The sequence below is a fragment of the Pongo pygmaeus genome, chromosome 4 (genome assembly GCF_028885625.2).
Source record: "Pongo pygmaeus isolate AG05252 chromosome 4, NHGRI_mPonPyg2-v2.0_pri, whole genome shotgun sequence".
NCBI lineage: Eukaryota > Metazoa > Chordata > Mammalia > Primates > Hominidae > Pongo > Pongo pygmaeus.
The window spans coordinates 181757706-181777914 of NC_072377.2; the positions used below are offsets into that span (position 1 = coordinate 181757706).

General features: G+C 43.2%; 2 protein-coding genes across 8 annotated transcripts in view; one reads left to right on the plus strand and one right to left on the minus strand.

Annotated features, from left to right (window-relative positions):
• ZNF346 (zinc finger protein 346) overlaps window positions 1-18885 on the minus strand; it is a 58092-nt gene extending 39207 nt beyond the window's left edge. For 3 of the 7 annotated variants that reach the window (XM_054489611.2, XM_054489610.2, XM_054489607.2), the window contains exon 1: window positions 18661-18878. In XM_054489611.2, the coding sequence (XP_054345586.1) occupies window positions 18661-18835 (175 nt within the window). In that variant the 5' untranslated portion in view covers window positions 18836-18878. Of the gene's footprint in view, window positions 1-18660 lie in introns of all 7 variants that reach the window. The other 4 variants (XM_054489609.2, XM_054489608.2, XM_054489604.2 and 1 more) reach the window with 2 other exon arrangements.
• A 51-nt stretch (window positions 18886-18936) lies between these two features.
• Window positions 18937-20209, plus strand: part of UIMC1 (ubiquitin interaction motif containing 1) — a 114777-nt gene continuing 113504 nt past the window's right edge. Inside the window, exon 1 of the mRNA XM_054489592.2 lies at window positions 18937-19110. The gene's annotated coding sequence lies outside the window, so the exon portion shown is untranslated. The remainder of the gene's footprint in view (window positions 19111-20209) is intronic.

Genomic DNA, 20209 nt, shown 5'->3' on the forward strand with positions numbered 1-20209 from the left:
GCAGGCGCCTATAATCCCAGCTACTCGGGAGGCTGAGGCTGGAGAATTGTTTGAACCCAGAAGGCAGAGGTTGTAGTGAGCTGAGGTTGTGCCACTAACTCCAACTTGGGTGACAGAGCTAGACTCTGTCTCTAAATAAATAAATAAAATAAAATCACATAACATATTATATAAGTGCCACACTATATGAAACATGGTATTAACCTGTGCTTAAATTATTGTGCCTGGAGAACAGCCTTACCTTTTTGAGAAGAGAAGAGGTAAAATCTCTCCCAAGGCATGAGTTCGTTTTTTTTTTGAGACAGAGCTCTCTCTGTCACCCAGGCTGGAGTGCAGTGGCACGATCTCGGCTCACCGCAAGCTCTGCCTCCTGGGTTCACGCCATTCTCCTGCCTCAGCCTCCCGAGTAGCTGGCATTACAGGCTCCTGCCACCATGCTCAACTAATTTTTTTGTATTTTTTGTAGAGACAGGGTTTCACCGTGTTAGCCAGGATGGTCTCGATCTCCTGACCTCGTGATCCACCCACCTTGGCCTTCCAAAGTGCTGGGATTATAGGGGTGAGCCACTGCACCCGGCCAAGGCATGAGTTCTATCATGGCACTGGCAATGTGAGGCAGAGGCAGAGTCTAAAACTGGGAGAGGGCGGCAAGCCCACATTTTTAATCTCCTGGTCTCAGCCAAAAAGTGGTCAAGGCTAGGCACAGTGGCTCACACCTGTAATCCCAGCATTTTGGGAGGCTGAGGTGGGAGGATGGGTTGAGCCCAGGAGTTTGAGACCAGCCTGGGCAAGATGGTGAGACACTGTCTCTACACAGACACAAACACACCAACAAACCAAAAACTAGCCGGGGGTGGTGGCATATGCCTGTGGTTCCAGCTTCATGGGAGGCTGAGGCTGAGACAGAGACAGAAGGATTGCTTGAGCTCAGGAGGTCAAGGCTACGGCAAGCCATGTTAGTGCCACTGTACTCCAGCCTGGGTAACAGAGCAAGCCCCTGTCTTAAAAAAAAAAAAAGTCGATGCCCGGGAAGAGGTTCTTGGTGGGGAGCTTTTAAGATGCCTCTCCTTAATCCACAAAATCTAAAGCTTACCTATGTCAGCACTTTTAGGCAGAACGGCTGTATTTCTGCCCCTAATGATCTCTTTTTATTTCTGCATTTTTCTCTTACAATGGTAAATTTTTGTGAAAGACCTTGCCTGTCTTAGCTATGCTCTGAAAAACCAAGAGAAATGACTCTATAAACAGAATTGGCCCAGAACTTTTAAAAGAGGGTCAGAGGTGGCCAGGCACGATGGCTAATGCCTGTAATCCTAGCACTTTGGGAGGCCAAGGTGGGTGGATCATCTGAGGTCAGGAGTTTGAGACCAGCCTGGCCAACATGGTAAAACCCCATCTCTACTAAAAATACAAAACTAGCCGGATGTGGTGACGCATGCCTGTAATCCCTGCTACTTGGGAGATGGAGGCAGGAGAATCACTTGAACCTGGGAGGCGGAGGTTGCAGTGAGCCGAGATTGTGCCATTGCACTCCAGCCTGGGCAACAGCAAAACTTGGTCACACACACGCACACGCACACAGACCCACACACACACACACACACAAAAGAAGAAGAAAAAAAAGAGGGTCAGAGGCTTCTCACAATGAGAAACCCACAGGGGGAAGGTAATATCCAGGGGTCAGAGTTCAGTCATCACTTCCTCACCTGGAGATTGTGGATTTTGTTTTGTTCAAGAGATGAGGTTTCAAGCATATTCAGAATCAGACTCCCAAACCCACAGCAGGGGCAGGTAAGCACCTGCTAAATAAATGTACCTCTCTGCTGGAATGCCCTCTCTGGCCTTAGAGAGCACATTCACATAGTCCACACAAATATATTTATAATACCTGCTTTGTGTCAACACTGCACTTAGTGCTGGGGGCCATACCAACAAAGAAGATGGGGTATAAAGTAAAAAATAAGCAAGATAATGACAAAGAATTAGAAATGCTATGAAAACAAGCAAAGTGCGTGGCAGAGAATGACGGGGCAGGAGAGTTAGTAAAGACCATCACAGGGCCGGTTGTGGTGGCTCACACCTATAATCCCAGAAACTCAAGAGGCTGAGGCAAGAGGATTGTTTCAGCCCAGAAGTTTCAGACTGTCCTGGGCAACATAGGGAGAGCCACATCTCTACAAAAATTAAAAAAAAAACAACAAAAAAAACGTAGTTGGGCATGGTGGCACATGCCTGTAGTCTTAGCTACTCAGGAGGCTGAGGTGGGAGAATCCCTTGAGCCTAGAAGTTTGAAGCTTCAGTGAGCCGTGAATGTGCCACTGCACTCCAGCCTAGGCAACAGAGAAAGACTTTGACTCTGAAAATTAAAAAAAAAAAAAAAAAGATCATCATGGAGAAGTGTCAGCCACAAGGCTTACAGGAAAAGAGTGTTCCAACCTGAAACAGTATTAAGTCTGTGAGGCAGGGATGAGTCTGGCATATTCCATGTTCAAAGAATGGAGAGAAACCCACTATGCCTGGAATATGGTGAATGAGAGAAGAATGGTAGGAAATTAAGTTGGAGGCACAGCATGAGGCCTAGTAGATGATGCTGAATGAATATAAGGCTCCATAAGCCACAGCATGAACTACGGATTTTAATGTTAGTGTAATGAGAGGTGACAAGATCTGGTTTGCCCTTGAAAAGATTACTCTGACAGTTGTTGTCAACAGACTGTATGGGGACAAGAATGGAAGCAGAAAGAACAAGGAGGAGGCTGCTGTAGTCTTCAGAAAATAGATGATGGAAGCTTGGACTAGGCAGGTTGTCAGTGGAGATGGAGAAAAGCAAATGAATTTGGTATTATGTTCCAGCAATAGGTTTGACATCTGATTTCTTAGACTGGATGTGGGGGTGGGAGTGAAGGAAGGAAAGGAGTCAAGGATAACTCCTAGGTTTTGAACTTGAACAAGTGAATAGATTAGAACTAGGGGAAGATAGCCTTGGAGGAAAAATTAAAGACTTTTCGTTATGTGAGTGTGAATAGTCTATCAGATACATAGGTGGAGATGAGTTGGAGATTCAGATCTGTCAGTCACTTGAAGCTCAAGGAGGAGGTCAGAGCTGGAGATATAAATGGGGAATCATTGGTATATCAATCATATTGAACACTGTGGGGCTGGAAGAGAATGCCTAGCGGAGATGAAGAAGGAAAGAGGTTCAGAGACTGAGCCTTGGGACCCTCCCAATTTTGAAGTCAGGCAGAGGAAGCGAAGTTGAATATAAAACAAAGTGAGTACAGGGTGGAACTTCTGGCCAAGGCAGAGTAAGGAGATCTTCTCCTGCAGAAGCAACAACAAAACAGGACAAAACTGACAAAACTGGACAAAACTGACAAAACCAACCACTTCAGCACTCTGGAAGTTAACCAAAGGGACTTAACAATCTGAGAGCAACTTTATGCTTGCAAAACTGCTGAACTTCACGTAAGAACAGTAGGAATCAGCAGCTTTTTTTTTTTTTTCCAGATGGGGAAAAACAAACAAACAAAAACTCAGGGTTTCCCAGGCTGCAGTGCCCACACTGGAGTGCAGTGGCATAATGTCAGCTCACTGTAGCCTCAATTTCCCAGGCTCAGGTGAGGCTGCTCTCAGCCCCTCCTGCAATCGGTGTAGAAACGCTGGCAAGAAGGTGCTAGCCATGAAAACAAATAGCTTCCATACAGAAGGAAGGAAATCACTTGATTTCCTTTACATGTAGCAATATTGTTGATGGAAGTGATGATCTCCAAGGCAGTAAGCAGGAAGAGTCAAAGGCTCCACTGGCCGGAGGTGTGGTCATGGTTGGGGCAAGTGTGTTCCTGGCTGAGACTGTGTGACAGCGGAGACCTGAGAGGGCCCAAGTTAGCCACATACTCATGGCCACCCTGAGGCTGCGTACACACACAAAAGAGATGCAAAAGGACCTCGTGGGAAGGGTAGATCTCAAAATGACTTGAACTTTGAATATGCTTCCCTACCAACACACAGATCCAACAGTACAAAATCAAGGCCTTATAGGCTCCAGATGTTTAGAACAAGATCTTGTTGAATCACTAGTTAATCTGACCACTAAGCAACATAAACACAGTAGTAGAAATTATAAAAGGGAACCAAATTGGGAATGTTTGCTTTTAAAGCCTTTGCCCACCATGTAAGCAGTATGACTGCTCTGAGGCCACCAAGCTGTGAGGAAGCCCAGACTATCTCATGCATCAAGACCACATGGAGAGCTCTTGACATCACATGAAAAGAGAGATGTCTGGCCAGCCCCCAGAGGCTCCACCCCGCTGTTGTTTCAGCTCTGCCTCCCAGATGCTCCATTTCCCTGCTGTTTCAACTTGAGCCACCATCTGACTGCAACTGCATAAGAGACCCTGAATCAGAACTATCTAGCCAAGCCTTTCCCAAATTCCTAACCCACAAAAACTGAGAGGTTTATGAGGTTGGAGGAAGCTAAGGCCCACAGAGGGGAAGAAAAAAATACTTGGATAAAATTGTCAATTAGGCCGGGTGCGGTAGCTCACGCCTGTAATACCAGCACTTTGGGAGGCAGAGGCGGGTGGAGCACAAGGCCAGGAGTTCAAGACCAGCCTGGCCAACATAGTGAAACCCTGTCTCTACTAAAAATACAAAAAAGTTTAGCCCCAGGGCATGGTGGCAGGTGCCTGTAGTCCCAGCTACTCGGGAGGCTGAGGCAGGAGAATCGCTTGAACCCAGGAGGCGGAGGTTGCAGTGAGCCGAGATCATGCCACTGCACTCCAGCCTGGTGACACAGTGAGACTCTGTCTCAAAAAAAAAAAAAAAAAAAAGTCAATTAGCCGGGTGTGGTGGCAAGGCACTTGTAATCCCAGTTACTTGGGAGGCTGAGGCAGGAGAACCGCTTGAACCCGGGAGGCGGAGGTTGCAGTCAGCCAAGATTGCGCCATTGCACTCCAGCCTGGGCAACAGGAGTAAAACTCCGTCTCAAAAAAAAAAAATAATAATTGTCAAAATTCTGAGATGGCAGCCTGACTACATATCCTTTTTGCCATGATATCTGCACACAACTTTAATCCAACTACCAACAATCTCTCCAGGGTGCAAAAGATTTGATATGGAAAATGAGGTGCTTTTCATTCATTCATTCACTGGAGAGGCAGGGCGTGGTGGCTCAGCCTGTAATCCCAACACTTGGGAAGGCCAAGACAGGCAGATTGCTTGAGGCCAGGAGTTTGAGACCAGCCTCGCCAACATGGCAAAACCCCGTCTCTACCAAAAATAAAAAAATTAGGCAGGCATGGTGGTGTGTGCCTATAATCTCAGCTACTTGGGAGGCTGAGGCACAAGAATCACTTGAACCCAGGAGGTGGAGGTTGTAGTGAGCCAAGATTGCGCCACTACACTTGAGCCTGGGCGACAGAGTGAGACTCCAACTCAAAAAAAAAAAAAAAAAAGCACTACAGAGGCTGAAAGTATGGTACTAGGTTGGGCCTCCAGAAACATCTCCAGGAATAATGCATATATGTTCCAATAGGTGACCTACAGTCTCTGAGGCTCCTTCACAGCTCTGCTGGAAGCAAGATGTTTTGACTGTAACAATTTCTCTCTCAACTTATGAAGCTGGACAATGGATGCTCGAAAACTGATGTAGTTCCATGACGTTTTTTGACAGCAACAATAGCCAAGAGGCACAGAAGTATGATCTTTACTGCATTTCTGTATTCTACATCCTATGAGATGTTACATATTCACAGGATTTAATTTATATCCACATGATAGCCAAGTAAAAGATGTATGGGGCAGAGGCTGAGAGATGCAATCTCTGCACCACTGCACTTCAGCTGGGTGACAGAGCAAGATCCCCCATCTCAAAAGCAAAAACCCCTCAAACAATCATAGGAAAGGGAGGTTGGGTATAATCTACCCATGGGTGAGAATGGTTAGACAATGTAGTATTTTAATGGGCAGTATGGCCTAATAGAATGAACACGACGGTCTTATTAGGTCTACTTAGCACTGGTACTTCCATTTTGTGAGTCCATACTGTGTTTTTGTTTTTAATTTAATTTTTTAGAGTCAGAGTCTCATTATGTTGCCTAGGCTGAATTCAGACTCCTGGCCTCAAGTGATCCTTCTGCATCAGCCTCTCAAGCAGCTGGGACTACAGGTGTGGGCCACCATGCCTGGCCAAATCCATACTGCTGATGGTCTCAAGAAGCTCAAATTTTTATCCAATGAAAAGGGCATGAAGAGGCCGGGAATGGTGGCTCACACCTGTAATGTCAGCATTTTGGGAGGCCGAGGCGGGCAGATCACCTGAGGTCAGGAGTTTGAGACCAGGCTGGCCAACGTGGTAAAACCCCATCTCTATTAAAAAATACAAAAATTAGCCAGGTGTGGTAGAGGGCTGGTAATCCCAGCTAACTCAGGAGGCTGAGGCAGGAGAATCGCTTGAACCCAGGAGGCGGAGGTTGCCCAGGAGGCGGAGGTTGCAGTGAGCCGAGATTGTGCCATTGCACTCCAGCCTGGGTGACAAGGGCAAAACTCTGTCTCAAAAAAAAAAAGCTGCGTGCAGTTGCTCATGCTTGTAATCCCAGCATGCCAAGACTGTGCCACTGCACTCCAGCCTGGTGACAGAGCAAGACTCTGTCTAAAAAAAAAAAAAAGGCCAGGTGCAGTGGCTCACGTCTGTAATCCCAGCACTTAGGAGGCCGAGGCAGGTGGATCACCTGAGGTCAGGAGGTCAAAACAGCCTGGCCAACATGGTGAAACTCCATCTGTACTAAAAACACAAAAAATTAGCCAGGTGTGGTGGCGCATGCCTATAATCCCAGTTACTTGGGAGGCTGAGGCAGGAGAATTGCTTGAACCTGGAGGCAGAGGTTGCAGTGAGCTGAGATTGCTCCATTGCACTCCTGGGCAACAAATTGAAACTCCATCTCAAAAAAAAAAAAAAAAAAGAAAAAGAAAAAAGAAAAGACAAAAGAAAAGGCATGAAGAAAGTAAATGTAAGGGTACTGATGATCTGCTACTAATAAAGCAAACAAATGGAAATTCTGGAGTTGAAATTATAATAAATAAAATAAATTTGCTGGAGGAGCTCAACAGCAAGTTCAAAATGGCAGAAGAATCAGTGAACTTGAAGATACAGCAATAGAAATAGCTGATCTGAAGAACAAAGAGAAATAACATTGAAGAATAATGAACAAAGCTTCAGAGATTATGGAAAAACTTCAAGCATACTAACATATGTGTAAGGAGAGCCTCAGAAGAAGAGAGAAGAGAGAGTAGAAAAAAATATTTGAAGAAAATGTTCGAAAACCTCCCATATTTGATGAAAAACATTAATCTACACATTCCAAAATCTCAAGGAACCCAAACTAGGAAAAACATGAAGAGAGCTACACCTAGACACATCACAAACTGTTGAAAGGCAAAGACAGAAAATCTTGAAAGCAGTGAGAGAGACAGAAAAATGACTCATCATGTACAGTGAAATAATTCAATTAATGACAACTTATTTGAAAACAATTAAGGCCAGAAGGCACTGGAATGACATATTCAAAGTGGTGAAAAAGAATAAAAATGTCAACTAAGAATTCTATATCCAGCCAAATGATCCTGCAAACATTACACTAAGTGGCCAGGCGCAGTGGCTCATGCCTGTAATCCCAGCACTTTGGGAGGCCAAGGCGGCGGATCACCTGAGGTTGGGAGTTTGAGACTAGCCTTGCCAACATGGAGAAACCCTGTCTCTACTAAAAATACAAAATTAGCTGGGCGTGGGGCACATGCCTGTAATCCCAGCTACTTGGGAGGCTGAGGCAGGAGAATGGCGTGAACCCGGGAGGCGGAGCATGCAGTGAGCTGAGATCGCGCCACTGCACTCCAGCCTGGGCGACAGAGCGAGACTCTGTCTCAAAACAAAACAAAACAGAAAAAAGAGAATCGCTTGAACCCCACAGGCAGAGGGTGCAGTGAGCCTAGATCATGCCATTGCACATGGGCAACAAGAGCAAAATGTCGTCTCAAAAAAAAACCAAAAAAACCAAACAAACAAAAAAAATTACACTAAGCGAAAGAAGCCAGTCACAAAAAGGCCACATATTTATACAATTCTATTTACATGAAATGTCCAGAATAGGCATCAATCCATAAAGAGAGGAGATAAGTCATTGCCAGGGATGATTGCTCCTAGGTACAGGGTTTCTTTATTGGGGTGAGGAAAATGTTCTAAAATTAGACAGTGGTGATGGTTGCAGAACTCTGTGAATATACTAAAAACCGCAGAATTGTACATTTTAAACAGGTGAATTTTATGGAATGTGAAATTTATGTCAATAAAGCTGTTATTTAAAAATGAAATAGCCAGGCGCGGTGGCTCACGCCTATAATCCCAGCACTTTGGGAGGCTGAGGCGGGCGGATCACGAGGTCAGGAAATCAAGACCATCCTGGCTAACACGGCGAAACCCCGTGGCACGGCACCACCATGCCTGGCTACTTTTTGTATTTTAGTAGAGATGGGGGTTTCACCATATTGGCCATGCTGGTCTTGAACTCCTGCCCTCAAATGATCCACCCGCCTCGGCCTCCCAGTGCTGGGTTTACAGGCGTGAGCCACCGCCCCCAGCCCAGTTTCACTACATTTAAAAGGACTGAACTCATCTCAAGTATATTCTTTGAATGCAATGGAATTTAATCAGAAATCAACAATAGGAAGAAATCTTGGAAATCCTCAAATATTTGGAAATTGAATAACATGTATCAAAGAAGAAATTACAAGGGAAATTAGAAATTATTTTGAACTGATTTAAGTGAAAATAAAACATTCAAAAATTTATGAGTTGCAACTAAAGCAGTGCTCTGGAGAAAAAAAAACTCAGTTTATCCTACTTTACTTTTACAATACAGAACGCTTCTGTGACCATATGTGTGGGTTTTCTCCTCCCAGAAACCAAGCACTCAATTCTGCAGTGGACACCAGTTGGTGTTCCCTAATTCAAATCAATTCTGACACTATCTACCTGGAGACAGCTTCAGATCCTACAGGTTGAGAGCTTATTCCTACAAGACTGAGCCCTACTTCTGATGCCAATTGCAGGTTCCACATTCTTTCACCTGTTCTTCTGACCAACCGGCTATAAATCGAGGTTTCCATGACACCCCTGGAATCAATTAATTTGCTAGAGCAGCTCACAGAACTCAGGGAAACACATACTTAACATATATTTAATATTTTGGGCGACAGGATCTCGCTGTTGCCCAGGTTGGAGTGCAGTGGTGTGATCACAACTCACTGCAGCCTTGACTTCCTGGGCTCCAGTGATCCTCCTGCCTCAGCTTCCTGACTAGCTGGGACTACAGGCACGCACCACCACACCCAGCTTTTTAATTTTTTTTTTTTGTAGAGATGGGGATTCTCTATGACTCTCTATGTTGCCCAGGCTGGTCTCTAACTCCTGGGTTCAAGTGATCCTCCTGTTCCAGTAGACAGCTAGGCAGAAATGAGTAGGGTAGAAGAGGAACCCCTACCACCACAAATGTAAGGCAACCATCAGGTGATGGTCATTCAGTTATTAAACTGTCTCGCTAAAATAATAATTGGTCACAGGTGGCGTCAGGAAAAGGCAGTCTCCTCATAGATAGAAACACCTGAGGCCGGGTGCGGTGGCTCACATCTGTAATCCCAGCACTTTGGGAGGCTGAGGCAGGTGCAGCACCTGAGCTCAGGAGTTCGAGACCAGCCTGAGCAACATGGAGAAACTCTGTCTCTACTAAAAATACAAAAATTAGCCAGGCGTGGTGGCACATGCCTGTAATCCCAGCTACTCGGGAGGTTAAGGCAGGAGAATCGCTTGAACCCGGGAGGTAGAGGCTACCGTGAGCCGAGATCACGCCATTGAGATCATGCCATTGCACTCCAGCCTGGGCGACAGAGTGAGACCACTTCAAAACAAAGAAAAAACCACCTGACACTGGTGATCAGCAGCTTCCGGATAAGATCTCAAGTAAGGCTAGTGAGCTCAAGCATGCGCACTAAGAGGCAAAATGGAGGCGTTTAACTGGTAACACTCTGCTGGAAAGGGAAAAACATTTCAAGTAAGCATGTGCACAACTTCAATAAAGACACTACGCCTGCGGCCCCTCCCAAGTGCTGGCAGGCCACTGCCAATCCAGACAGCCCACCCCCAAGGGAAAAACCAGGGGAGAAGTAACATGCAAGACCCAGCAAGCATGCCAACGTGTAAGATCCCAAGTCAAAGGTCAAACCGCCTACTTGTCTCTCTCAAGTCGCCCTCTTGGCCCTCTTCCAAGTATACTTTACTTCTTTTCATTCCTGCCCTAAAACTTTTTAATAAACTTTCACTCTTGCTCTAAGAGTTGCCTTGGTCTCTCACTTTGCCTTATGCCCCTTTGGTCGAATTCTTTCTTCTGAGGAGGCAGAAATTGAGATTCATGGCCACTAACACTCCTGCCTTGGCCTCTCAAAGTTTTGGAATTACAGGCAGGAGCCACTGTGTCAGGCCAACCTAAAAGATACGTTAAAGGACACAAATAGATAAAGAGATACATAGGGCCAGGTCTGGAAGGCTCTAATGTGTAAGAGCGTCCATCCCCATGGAATTGGGGGTGTGCCACACTTCCAGCACATGAATCTGTTCTTGTTCAACTTCCTGGAAGCCCCTAAACTCAGGTCTTTGGGTTTTTATGAAGGCTTCATTACACAGACATGGTTGATTAAATCACTGGCTATTGGTGATCAATTCAACCTTCAGCTCCTTTCTACCCTCTAGAGATGCGGGCCTGTAACTTCCAAGCCTCTGAGCACATGGTTGGTTCCTATGGCAACCAGCCAACCAGAATGTGGTAATCTAGGGACTTCTCAAAAATCACCCTATTAACATGTATCATGGTGTGGTTGAAAGGGGCCTGTTATACGGCCGGGCGCGGTGGCTCACACCTGTAATCTCAGCACTTTGGGAGGCTGAGGAGGGTGGATTACGAGGTCAGGAAATTGAGATCAGCCTGGCTAACACGGTGAAACCCCGTCTCTACTAAAAATACAAAAAATTAGCCGGGTGTGGTGGCGGGCGCCTGTAGTCCCAGCTACTCAGGAGGCTGGGGCAGGAGAATGGCATGAACCTGGGAGGCGGAGCTTGCAGTGAGCTGAGATTGCACCACTGCACTCCAGCCTGGGTGACAGAGCGAGACTCCGTCTCAAAAAAAAAAAAAAAAAAAAGAAAAAGAAAAAGAAAGGGGCTTGTTATAAATAAAAGTCTGTTTTTCACCTTTCTTGCTCTGGAGCAGTTCCAGAGGTGTTTCAGGAACCAAGGACAAAAGGCCAAATATTTTAACACAAGATACTCTTACTGCTTTAGTCACTGAGGAAAGTATAAGGGTTATAGAAGCTGTGAGCCAGGAACTATGGAGAGAAATATATATATATGATATATACATATATATATCTTATAACGTCATAAGTGCTTAAGAGAGAAATTTATAATTTTAAACATCTACATCAGAAAAGAAGGGTCTCAAATCAGCAACATAAGATCTTACCTCAGAAACTAGAAAAGATCAAGAAAATGACAAATTCTTAGCTAGACTAACCAAGAAAATAATCAGGGGCCTCACACCTGTAATCCCAGTGCTTTGGGAAGCAGAGGCGGACAGATCACTTCAGAGTTCGAGGAGTTCAAGACCAGCCTGGCCAACACAGTGAAACCCCGTCTCTACTAAAAATACGAAAAAGTTAGCCGGGCATGGTGACACATGCCTGTAATCCCAGCTACTCGGGAGGCTGGGGCAGGAGAATTGCTTGAACCTGGGAGGCGAAGGCTGCAGTGATCATTACTGCACTCCAGCCTGGCAAGACCCCGTCTCAAAAAAAAAAAAAAAAAAAAAAGCAACACAAGGAGAAACAAAAAAATTCTGTGTACACTTAAAACAAGTAAAGAAAATGAATTAATAACCAAATATCTTTCCACAAAGAAAAGCCGAAGCCAGCTGGGTGCCATGGCGCATGCCTGCCTATAATCCTAACCCTTTGGGAGGCTGAGGCAGGAGGATCACTAGAGGCCAGGAGTTTCAGACCAGCCTGGGCAACAGAGCAAGACCCTCTATTTAAAAAAACACAAAAATTAGCTGGGCATGGTGGTATGCCCTTGCAGTCCTAGCTTTGAGTTTGAAGGACTTTGAGGCTGCAGTGAGCTATGATTGTGCCACTGCACTCTAGCCTGGGCAACAGAGACCCTGTCTCTAGATAAATAAATAGAGAAAAAAAAAAAAAAAAAAAGGAAAGGAAGAAAGAAAAGCTTAGGCCCAGGTAGCTTCACTGGTGATAACATTTTTTTTTTTTTTTTTTGAGACAGAGTCTCAACTGTGTTGCCTAGGCTGGAGTGCAGTGGCACAATCTCGGCTCACTGCAACCTTAGCCTCCCGGGTTCAAGTGATTCTCGTGCCTCAGCCACCTGAGTAGCTGGGATTACAGATGTGAGCCACCACACCTGGCTAATTTTTGTATTTTTACAAAAATACAAATTTTACAAAAATTTACAGGGTTTCGCCATGTTGCCCAGGCAGGTCAGAAAATAACTTTTATCGGCTGGGCGCGATGGCTCACCGCTGTAATCCCAGCACTTTGGGAGGCTGAGGCGGATCACCTGAGGTCAGGAGTTTGAGACCAGCCTGACCAACATGGCGAAACCCTGTCTCTACGAAAAATACAAAAATTAGCTGCGTGTGCTGGCAGGCGCCTGTAATCCCAGCTACCCGGGAGGCTGAGGCACGAGAATCGCTTGAAGCTGGGAGGCAAAGGTTGCGGTGAGCCGAGATCACACCACTGCACTCCAGTCTGGGCGGAAGAGTGAGACTCTGTCTTAAAAAAAAAGAAAAGAACTTTTATCTAAAGAATCCAAGTTTTTTTAAATGATCAGGGCCCAGAGAGATATTAAAGTGAGATAGCAATCACTTCCTATTCTCCCTTTTTGAGCTATGATTAATCTATCAAAACTGCTTGCTATTGCCACAAGTGGGTAAGGATGAACCTAATAATGCCCTACCTGACGCTATATCCTACATCCTACAGCTTAATGTACAGCCAATCACTAACCAATGTTATTTCTGTATATCAATGAGAATTCTTGATAAACAACTTTGTATGAGTCCCACTCCCTGTCCACACTTTTTTGCCTTTAAAAATCAAGTAAACTCTTTAAATCATATTTTGTGTGTTAGCCTCTTCCTTGCAGGTCAACACTTCTATAAAATATTGTAAAAAGAAATATTACCAACTGAGTGCGGTGGCTCACACCTGTAATCCCAACACTTTGGGAGGCCGAGGCTGGTGGATCACCTGAGGTCAGGAGTTCAAGACCAGCCTGGCCAACATGGTGAAACTCTGTCTCTACTAAAAATACAAAAAAATTAGCTGGGTGTGGTAGCGCCCTCCTGTAATCCCAGCTACTCAGGAGGCTGAGGCAGGAGAATCACTTAAATCTGGGACAGCGAGGCTGCAGTGAGCTGAGATCATGCCACCACACTCTAGCCTGGGCGACAGAGTGGGATTCCGTCTCAAAAAAAAAAAAAATTACCAATCCATCCTTCACAAACTCCTTCAGAAACAAGATGAGGAGGGGGCTGGGCATAGTAGCTCACGCCTGTAATGCCAGCACTTTGGGAGGCTGAAGTGGGCAGATCACTTGAGGTCAGGAGTTCCAGACCAGCCTGGCCAAAGTGGTGAAACCCCGTCTCTACTAAAAATACAAAAATTAGCCAGATGTGGTGATGAACACCTGTAATCCCAGCTACTCGGGACGCTGAGGCAGGAGAATCCCTTGATCTCCTCCAGGAGAACCAGGGAGGCGAAGGTTGCAGTGAGCTGAGATCATGCCACTGCACTCCAGCCTGGGTGACAGGGTGAGACTGCGTCTCACACACACACACACACACACAAAATAATAATAATAAGGAAGATCTACAAGAGAAAATTTCTCAAATCTTGGGTTAAGATAAAGAGTTCTTAGATATGACACTAAAAGCACAATACATAGGATAAAAAATGATAAATTTAATCTCATCAAAACTTAAAACTTTTGTGCTTCAAAAGGCACTGTTTAGAAAATGAAAAGACAAGTCACAGTCGGGGGGAAACATCTGGAAATCATATCTATAATAAAAAACTTGTACCCAGAATACACAGATAACTCTTACAACTCAGTAGAAGAAAAACAGCCCAATTACAAAATAGGCAAATGATGTGAATAGATATTTCACCAAAGATCTACAAATGGGTAATTAGCCCCTGCAAAGGTGCTCATTATTATCAGTCTTTTAGGAAACCACCATGAGATATCACTACATGCCCACTAGAATGCCTATAATCAAAAAAGACAAGTGTTGTCAAGGTTATAGAAAAAGCAAAACCCTCATAACATCGACGGCAGAAATATAAAAGGTGAAGCCATTTTGGAAAAGTTTGGCAGTTCTTCAAAATGTTAGAGTTACGATATGACCCAACAATTCCATTCTTAGGGATATACTCAAGAAATGAAACGTACGTTCACACAAAAACTTGGGCATGAATGTTCACAGCAGCATTATTCACAAAAACTCCAAACTGGAAACAATCCAAATGTCTAGAACTAATGAATGGATTAATAGAATGTGTTATATTCATTCAATGGAATTCTATTTAGCAATAAAAAGGAATGAAGTACTAGTACACACCATGACTTGGCTGAACTTCAAAAACATGCTGAGAGAAGCCAAACTCAAAAGACTACCCAAGACAGAAAACAGATCACTGGTTGCCTAGGGCAGGAGGTGGAAGTGGGGATTTAATATAAATGAACTCAAAGGAACTAATTGGGGTGACGGAAATGTTCTAAAACTGGACTGTGGTAATGGCTATACAACTCTGTACATTGGCTAACAATCATTGGTGATATGCTTACAATGGGTGACTTGTATGATATATAAATTGTAACTCAATGAAGGTGCTAAGAGTAGAAAAAGGGTGAGTAGAACTTAACGTTGTAGGTGTCTACCTAGATTTCACATAAATGTGGGAGAAGTGAGGAGAACAGGGAAATGAAATGGGTCATAACAGTGCCACTATACACTCATACACATAGCAGACAGTTCACTTTTCAGAGCACAGTGGTTTTCTGCTTCAAGATCCAGGGCAAAGGTCACTTTCTTTTTGTGCACCTCCAACTCTTAAAACATTCCTCAGCACTGCATCCTTTACATTACACTGGAACTGTTTTGGTGTCTGCTTCCTGGACTAGACTGCAAGCCTTTCCAGGGCAAGGGCAGTATCCTCCTCTGATACTCCAGCTCTGAAGCCCAACCACTTCTGGGTCCAAAGCAGGCATCGGTGAGTGTTTGTCAAGTTAATGAAAGGAAAATTGGGGTAGGGGAGGAAACTACCAAACAAGTTTGAAAGTAGGAGAGCCAGGTGCGGTGGCTCATGCCAGTAATCCCAGCACTTTGGGAGGTCAAGGCGGGTAGATGACTTGAGGTCAGGAGTTCGAGAACAGCCTGGCCAACATGGTGAAACCCCATCTCTACTAAAAATACAAAAATCAGCTGAGCGTCATGGCAGCAGCCTGTAATCCCAGCTACTCCGGAGGCTGAGGCAGTATAGAATTGCTTGAACCCAGGAGGCGGAGGTTGCAGTGGGATTGTGCCACTGCACTCCAACCTGGGTGACAGAGTGAGACTCTCTCAAAAAAAAAAAAAAAAAGAAACAAAAAAGGAGAGAGGGCCCCAGAAATAGTATATGTGTGTGTATAAATATATATATATAAAATACTTACATATGTGTGTATAGAAAAATATACACACATATGTGTGTATAGAAAAATATACACACATATGTGTGTATAGAAAAATATACACACATGCGTGTATAGAAAAATATACACACATATATGTGTGTATAGAAAAATATACACACATATATGTGTGTATAGAAAAATATACACACATATATGTGTGTATAGAAAAATATACACACATATATGTGTGTATAGAAAAATATACACACGTGTATATATTTTATATATATACAAATATATATTTATATACAAATATATATATTTTATATATACAATATATTTATATATACAAATATATATATTTTATATATATACAATATATATATTTTATATATACAATATATATATTTTATATATACTATATATATTTATATATATAAAAATATACACAAATATATATATTTTATATATATTTATGTATAAATATATATATTTTTATATATATTTATGTATAAGTATATATATTTTTATATATATTTATGTATAAGTATATATATTTTTATATATATTTATGTATAAGTATATATATTTTTATATATATTTATGTATAAATATATAAAAAATATAAATATATATTTATATATAAATATATATAAATATCATTTATATATATTCATATATATGTATATATATTCATATATATATGAATATATGTATATATATTTATATATAAACATATATATGAATATATATGTTTATATATATTATATGTATTATATATTTATATGTAATATATATGTAATAAATATGTAATAAATTATATACATATATTACATATATACATATATTACATATATACATACATACATAATACATATATGTATTATACATACATACATAATACATATATGTATTATACATACATACATACATAATACATATATGTATTATACATACATACATACATAATACATATATGTATTATACATACATACATAATACATATATGTATTATACATACATACATGTATAATACATATATGTATTATACATACATACATGTATAATACATATATGTATTATACATATATACATGTATAATACATATATACATATATAATATACATATATACATATATAATATACATATATTATGTATATAATATAATTATATACATATATACATATATATTACATATATGTAATAAATTATATGTAATAAATATATATGAATATATATGTTTATATATATTTATATATCTATATATATGAATATATGTTTATATATATTTATATATATTATATGTATTATATATTTATATGTAATATATATAATTTATATAATATACATAAAATATATGTATATAAAATATATACATATTTTATATACATAAAATATATATAAAATTTATATATATTCTATGTATATAAAAATATACACACACGTGTATAAAAATATACACACACGTGTATAAAAATATACACACACGTGTGTGTATAAAAATATACACACACGTGTGTGTATAAAAATATACACACACGTGTGTGTATAAAAATATACACACACGTGTGTGTGTATAAAAATATATACACACATATTGTATATTAAAATATATACAATATGTGTGTATATAAAAAAATAAAAACATACACACATATGTGTATATAAAAATATGTACATATGTGTGTATATTATATATACATATGTGTGTGTATATTATATATACACATACACACACACCATTTCTGGGGCCCTGTCTCCTTCTTTTTTATATATATATATTATATATTATATATATATAAACTTAGGAGACAGGCTAGACTTGTTTTTAAATTGGAGAAGTATATACCAGGGTATAGGTCTGTGTACCTTCCTTAGATATGGTCAAAATTTCAATTTTATCCTATTTTATCCAGGGCAGTCAGTTCACAAATAGCATATTAAACTTTCCAAGACAAGTCTGCTCAGCAAGCAAACAAATCACTGGAGAAATCTGATTTCCCTCCAGATACCTGACAAGGTTAGCAGAGAAGCCCAGATAGAGTTCTTGTACATTTGGGTTAGCATTAAGCAGCTGGCTCTGTAAAGGACAGTGACGGGAGTCACACAAGCAGGTCAGGACAGCTCTTTTCCATCCTTTTCTTTCTTTCATCCCATCTTACCCTGTCTCAGGTCAAGTGCAGAGCAAGCTGGGGCGCTTCGGCCCAGAAGTAACCCCTAAAGTGGCTTTGCTTACACTGTTCTCAGCAACTTTGGGTTAAGTGTAGGACACAAAGAAGCTGGAGCCAAAGCAAACCCAGACCAGTTTCTCAGGCTCCTTGTCCCCACCTTAGAATAAGGGAGGGACCCAGCAAGTAGAGGCCAGAGAGCTAAAAACAGGGGTAAGCCAGGGCTCAGTCATCAAGACCAGCAGGAACCCAGGGGGTAAGGAGAAGGCTTTCCAGAGCCCTCGGAAGTATGGGGCTTGAGAGAAGGGTGGCAAGAGGCCCTAGGAGGAAATCTGGAGATTGGGACGATGGGGAGTCGAGTGGTGAGGGGCACTCGGCTTGGCTTACGGGGATGGCAAAGACTGTAGGTCTCTGACAGGACGAGTATAGGGATGGCAGTCCTCGAATTTGGGAAAAACTGCATTGTAGTGAATGATGAAGGAGGAGGGGGAAAATCCAGGGCCTGAGCGTGAGCGGCCCTTCACCCTCAGCGTACTGGGGGCCCGATTCTTGGGGTGCCCGCGCCCGGATGGGGAGCACAAGTCTGGGGGTCCCGGGGCGCAGCACGCAAGGAGGCGGGCCAGGAGGTGTGACCGTCGGCGCTTCCGAGTTCCCCGCGAGCCGCGCAGCGGGCGAAGGGCTTTCTGCCTCCAAAGCCCCCGACTCACCTTCCTCCCTACCCACCGGCTGGGCACCGGACACGGCTTCCCACAGGCGGCGCGCCCTCTCGCGGTCAAAGCGCACCCCGTCCGGCTCCTGGCCCTCCAGCAACTCCGAGCTGTTGTAAGGCCCGGCCCCTCCGCCGTCCGCGGCCTGCACCGCGGCCGGCGCGGGATACTCCATCTTCCCCGCAAACCCTCACCGGTGGAGAGCCGCTCAGGCGCCTAGGTATCGCGAGATTTGGGGGGGTGGTACTTGGCCCGGCCAACAAATCTCGCGAGGTTTGGGCGCTGCACCCGCGCTGCCCTGCGGGACCTGGCGCTTATTTTGCTTTGCTACCTGTGGTACCTCAGAGCTTGTGCCGTGGATTCGGAAACCTGTCGCTGATTCCGCAGCAGTAACCCCCCCTCCCGGAGAGGCTCGTGCGATTTTGGCTCATGGCTCTCAACTTGCTCACGGTCAGCCCTTGATACTTTTCATTTCGTTCTCAAGGTCCCGTTATGTGGGAGCGTTTTCGCCATTTCATTTACAGGGAAACTGAGGCCCAGAACCTAAAAATGGTTAACTCAAGAGTTCGCTAGTAGTAAGTAGTAGTACAGCTGAGGTTCCGTATTACTGCTAATAATACATACTATTTGTTGAGTTCCAAGTGCCAGCTCCCAGCTCTGATCTTCCCCGAGACTCCGGACCTGTATACATCCAGTTGCCTCTTCCACAGTTCATTCGAATGGCTAATAGGCTTCTCCAATGTAGCTGTCAGACCCCAAATTTTATCTTCCAACCACAGAGCTGCTCCTTCCCGTGTCTTTGGGAGCCACCATCTCTTGCCTAGGTTATTGTAGTAGCAACCTCACTGGTATTCCCAGCACAGCAGTTCCAGGGATCCTCTTATGACAAGTCAGATCATGACACTTAGGTTCTCAAATCCTCCAACAGCTTCCCATCTCACTCTTAGTAAAAGCCAAAGTCCGACCAGGCGCGGTGGCTCACGCCTGTAATCCCAGCACTTTGGGAGGCCGAGGCGGGTGGATCACCTGAGGTCCGGAGTTCGAGACCAGCCTGACCAACATGGAGAAACCCCGTCTCTACTAAAAATACAAAATTAGCCGGGTATGGTGGCACATGCCTGTAATCCCGTCTACTCGGAGGCTGAGCCAGGAGAATGGCTTGAACCTGGGAGGCGGAGGTTGCTGTGAGCCGAGATCGCGCCATTGCACCCCAGCCTGGGCAACAAGAGCGAAACTCCGACTAAAAAAAAAAAAAAAAGCCAAAGTCCTTACTTCGACCAACAAGGCCCTGTACAATCTGACTTCCCTTAACCTCCCTGATCCTGATGTGTTACTCAGTCCCCAACTCCTTAATTCCTGTCCCAGTTACCTACACCTCCTGGGGTGCATTTCTCCCATGTATCTTCATGGTTCAGTCTCCCACTTCCTTCTCTGGCTACTCTATCTAAAATACTTTGTCTGGCTATCCCATCTAAAATGTTACTTTTTCACACACACTTCATGTCCTTCTTTCCTGCTTTATTTCTTATATATTTTACCTTTTATCTTG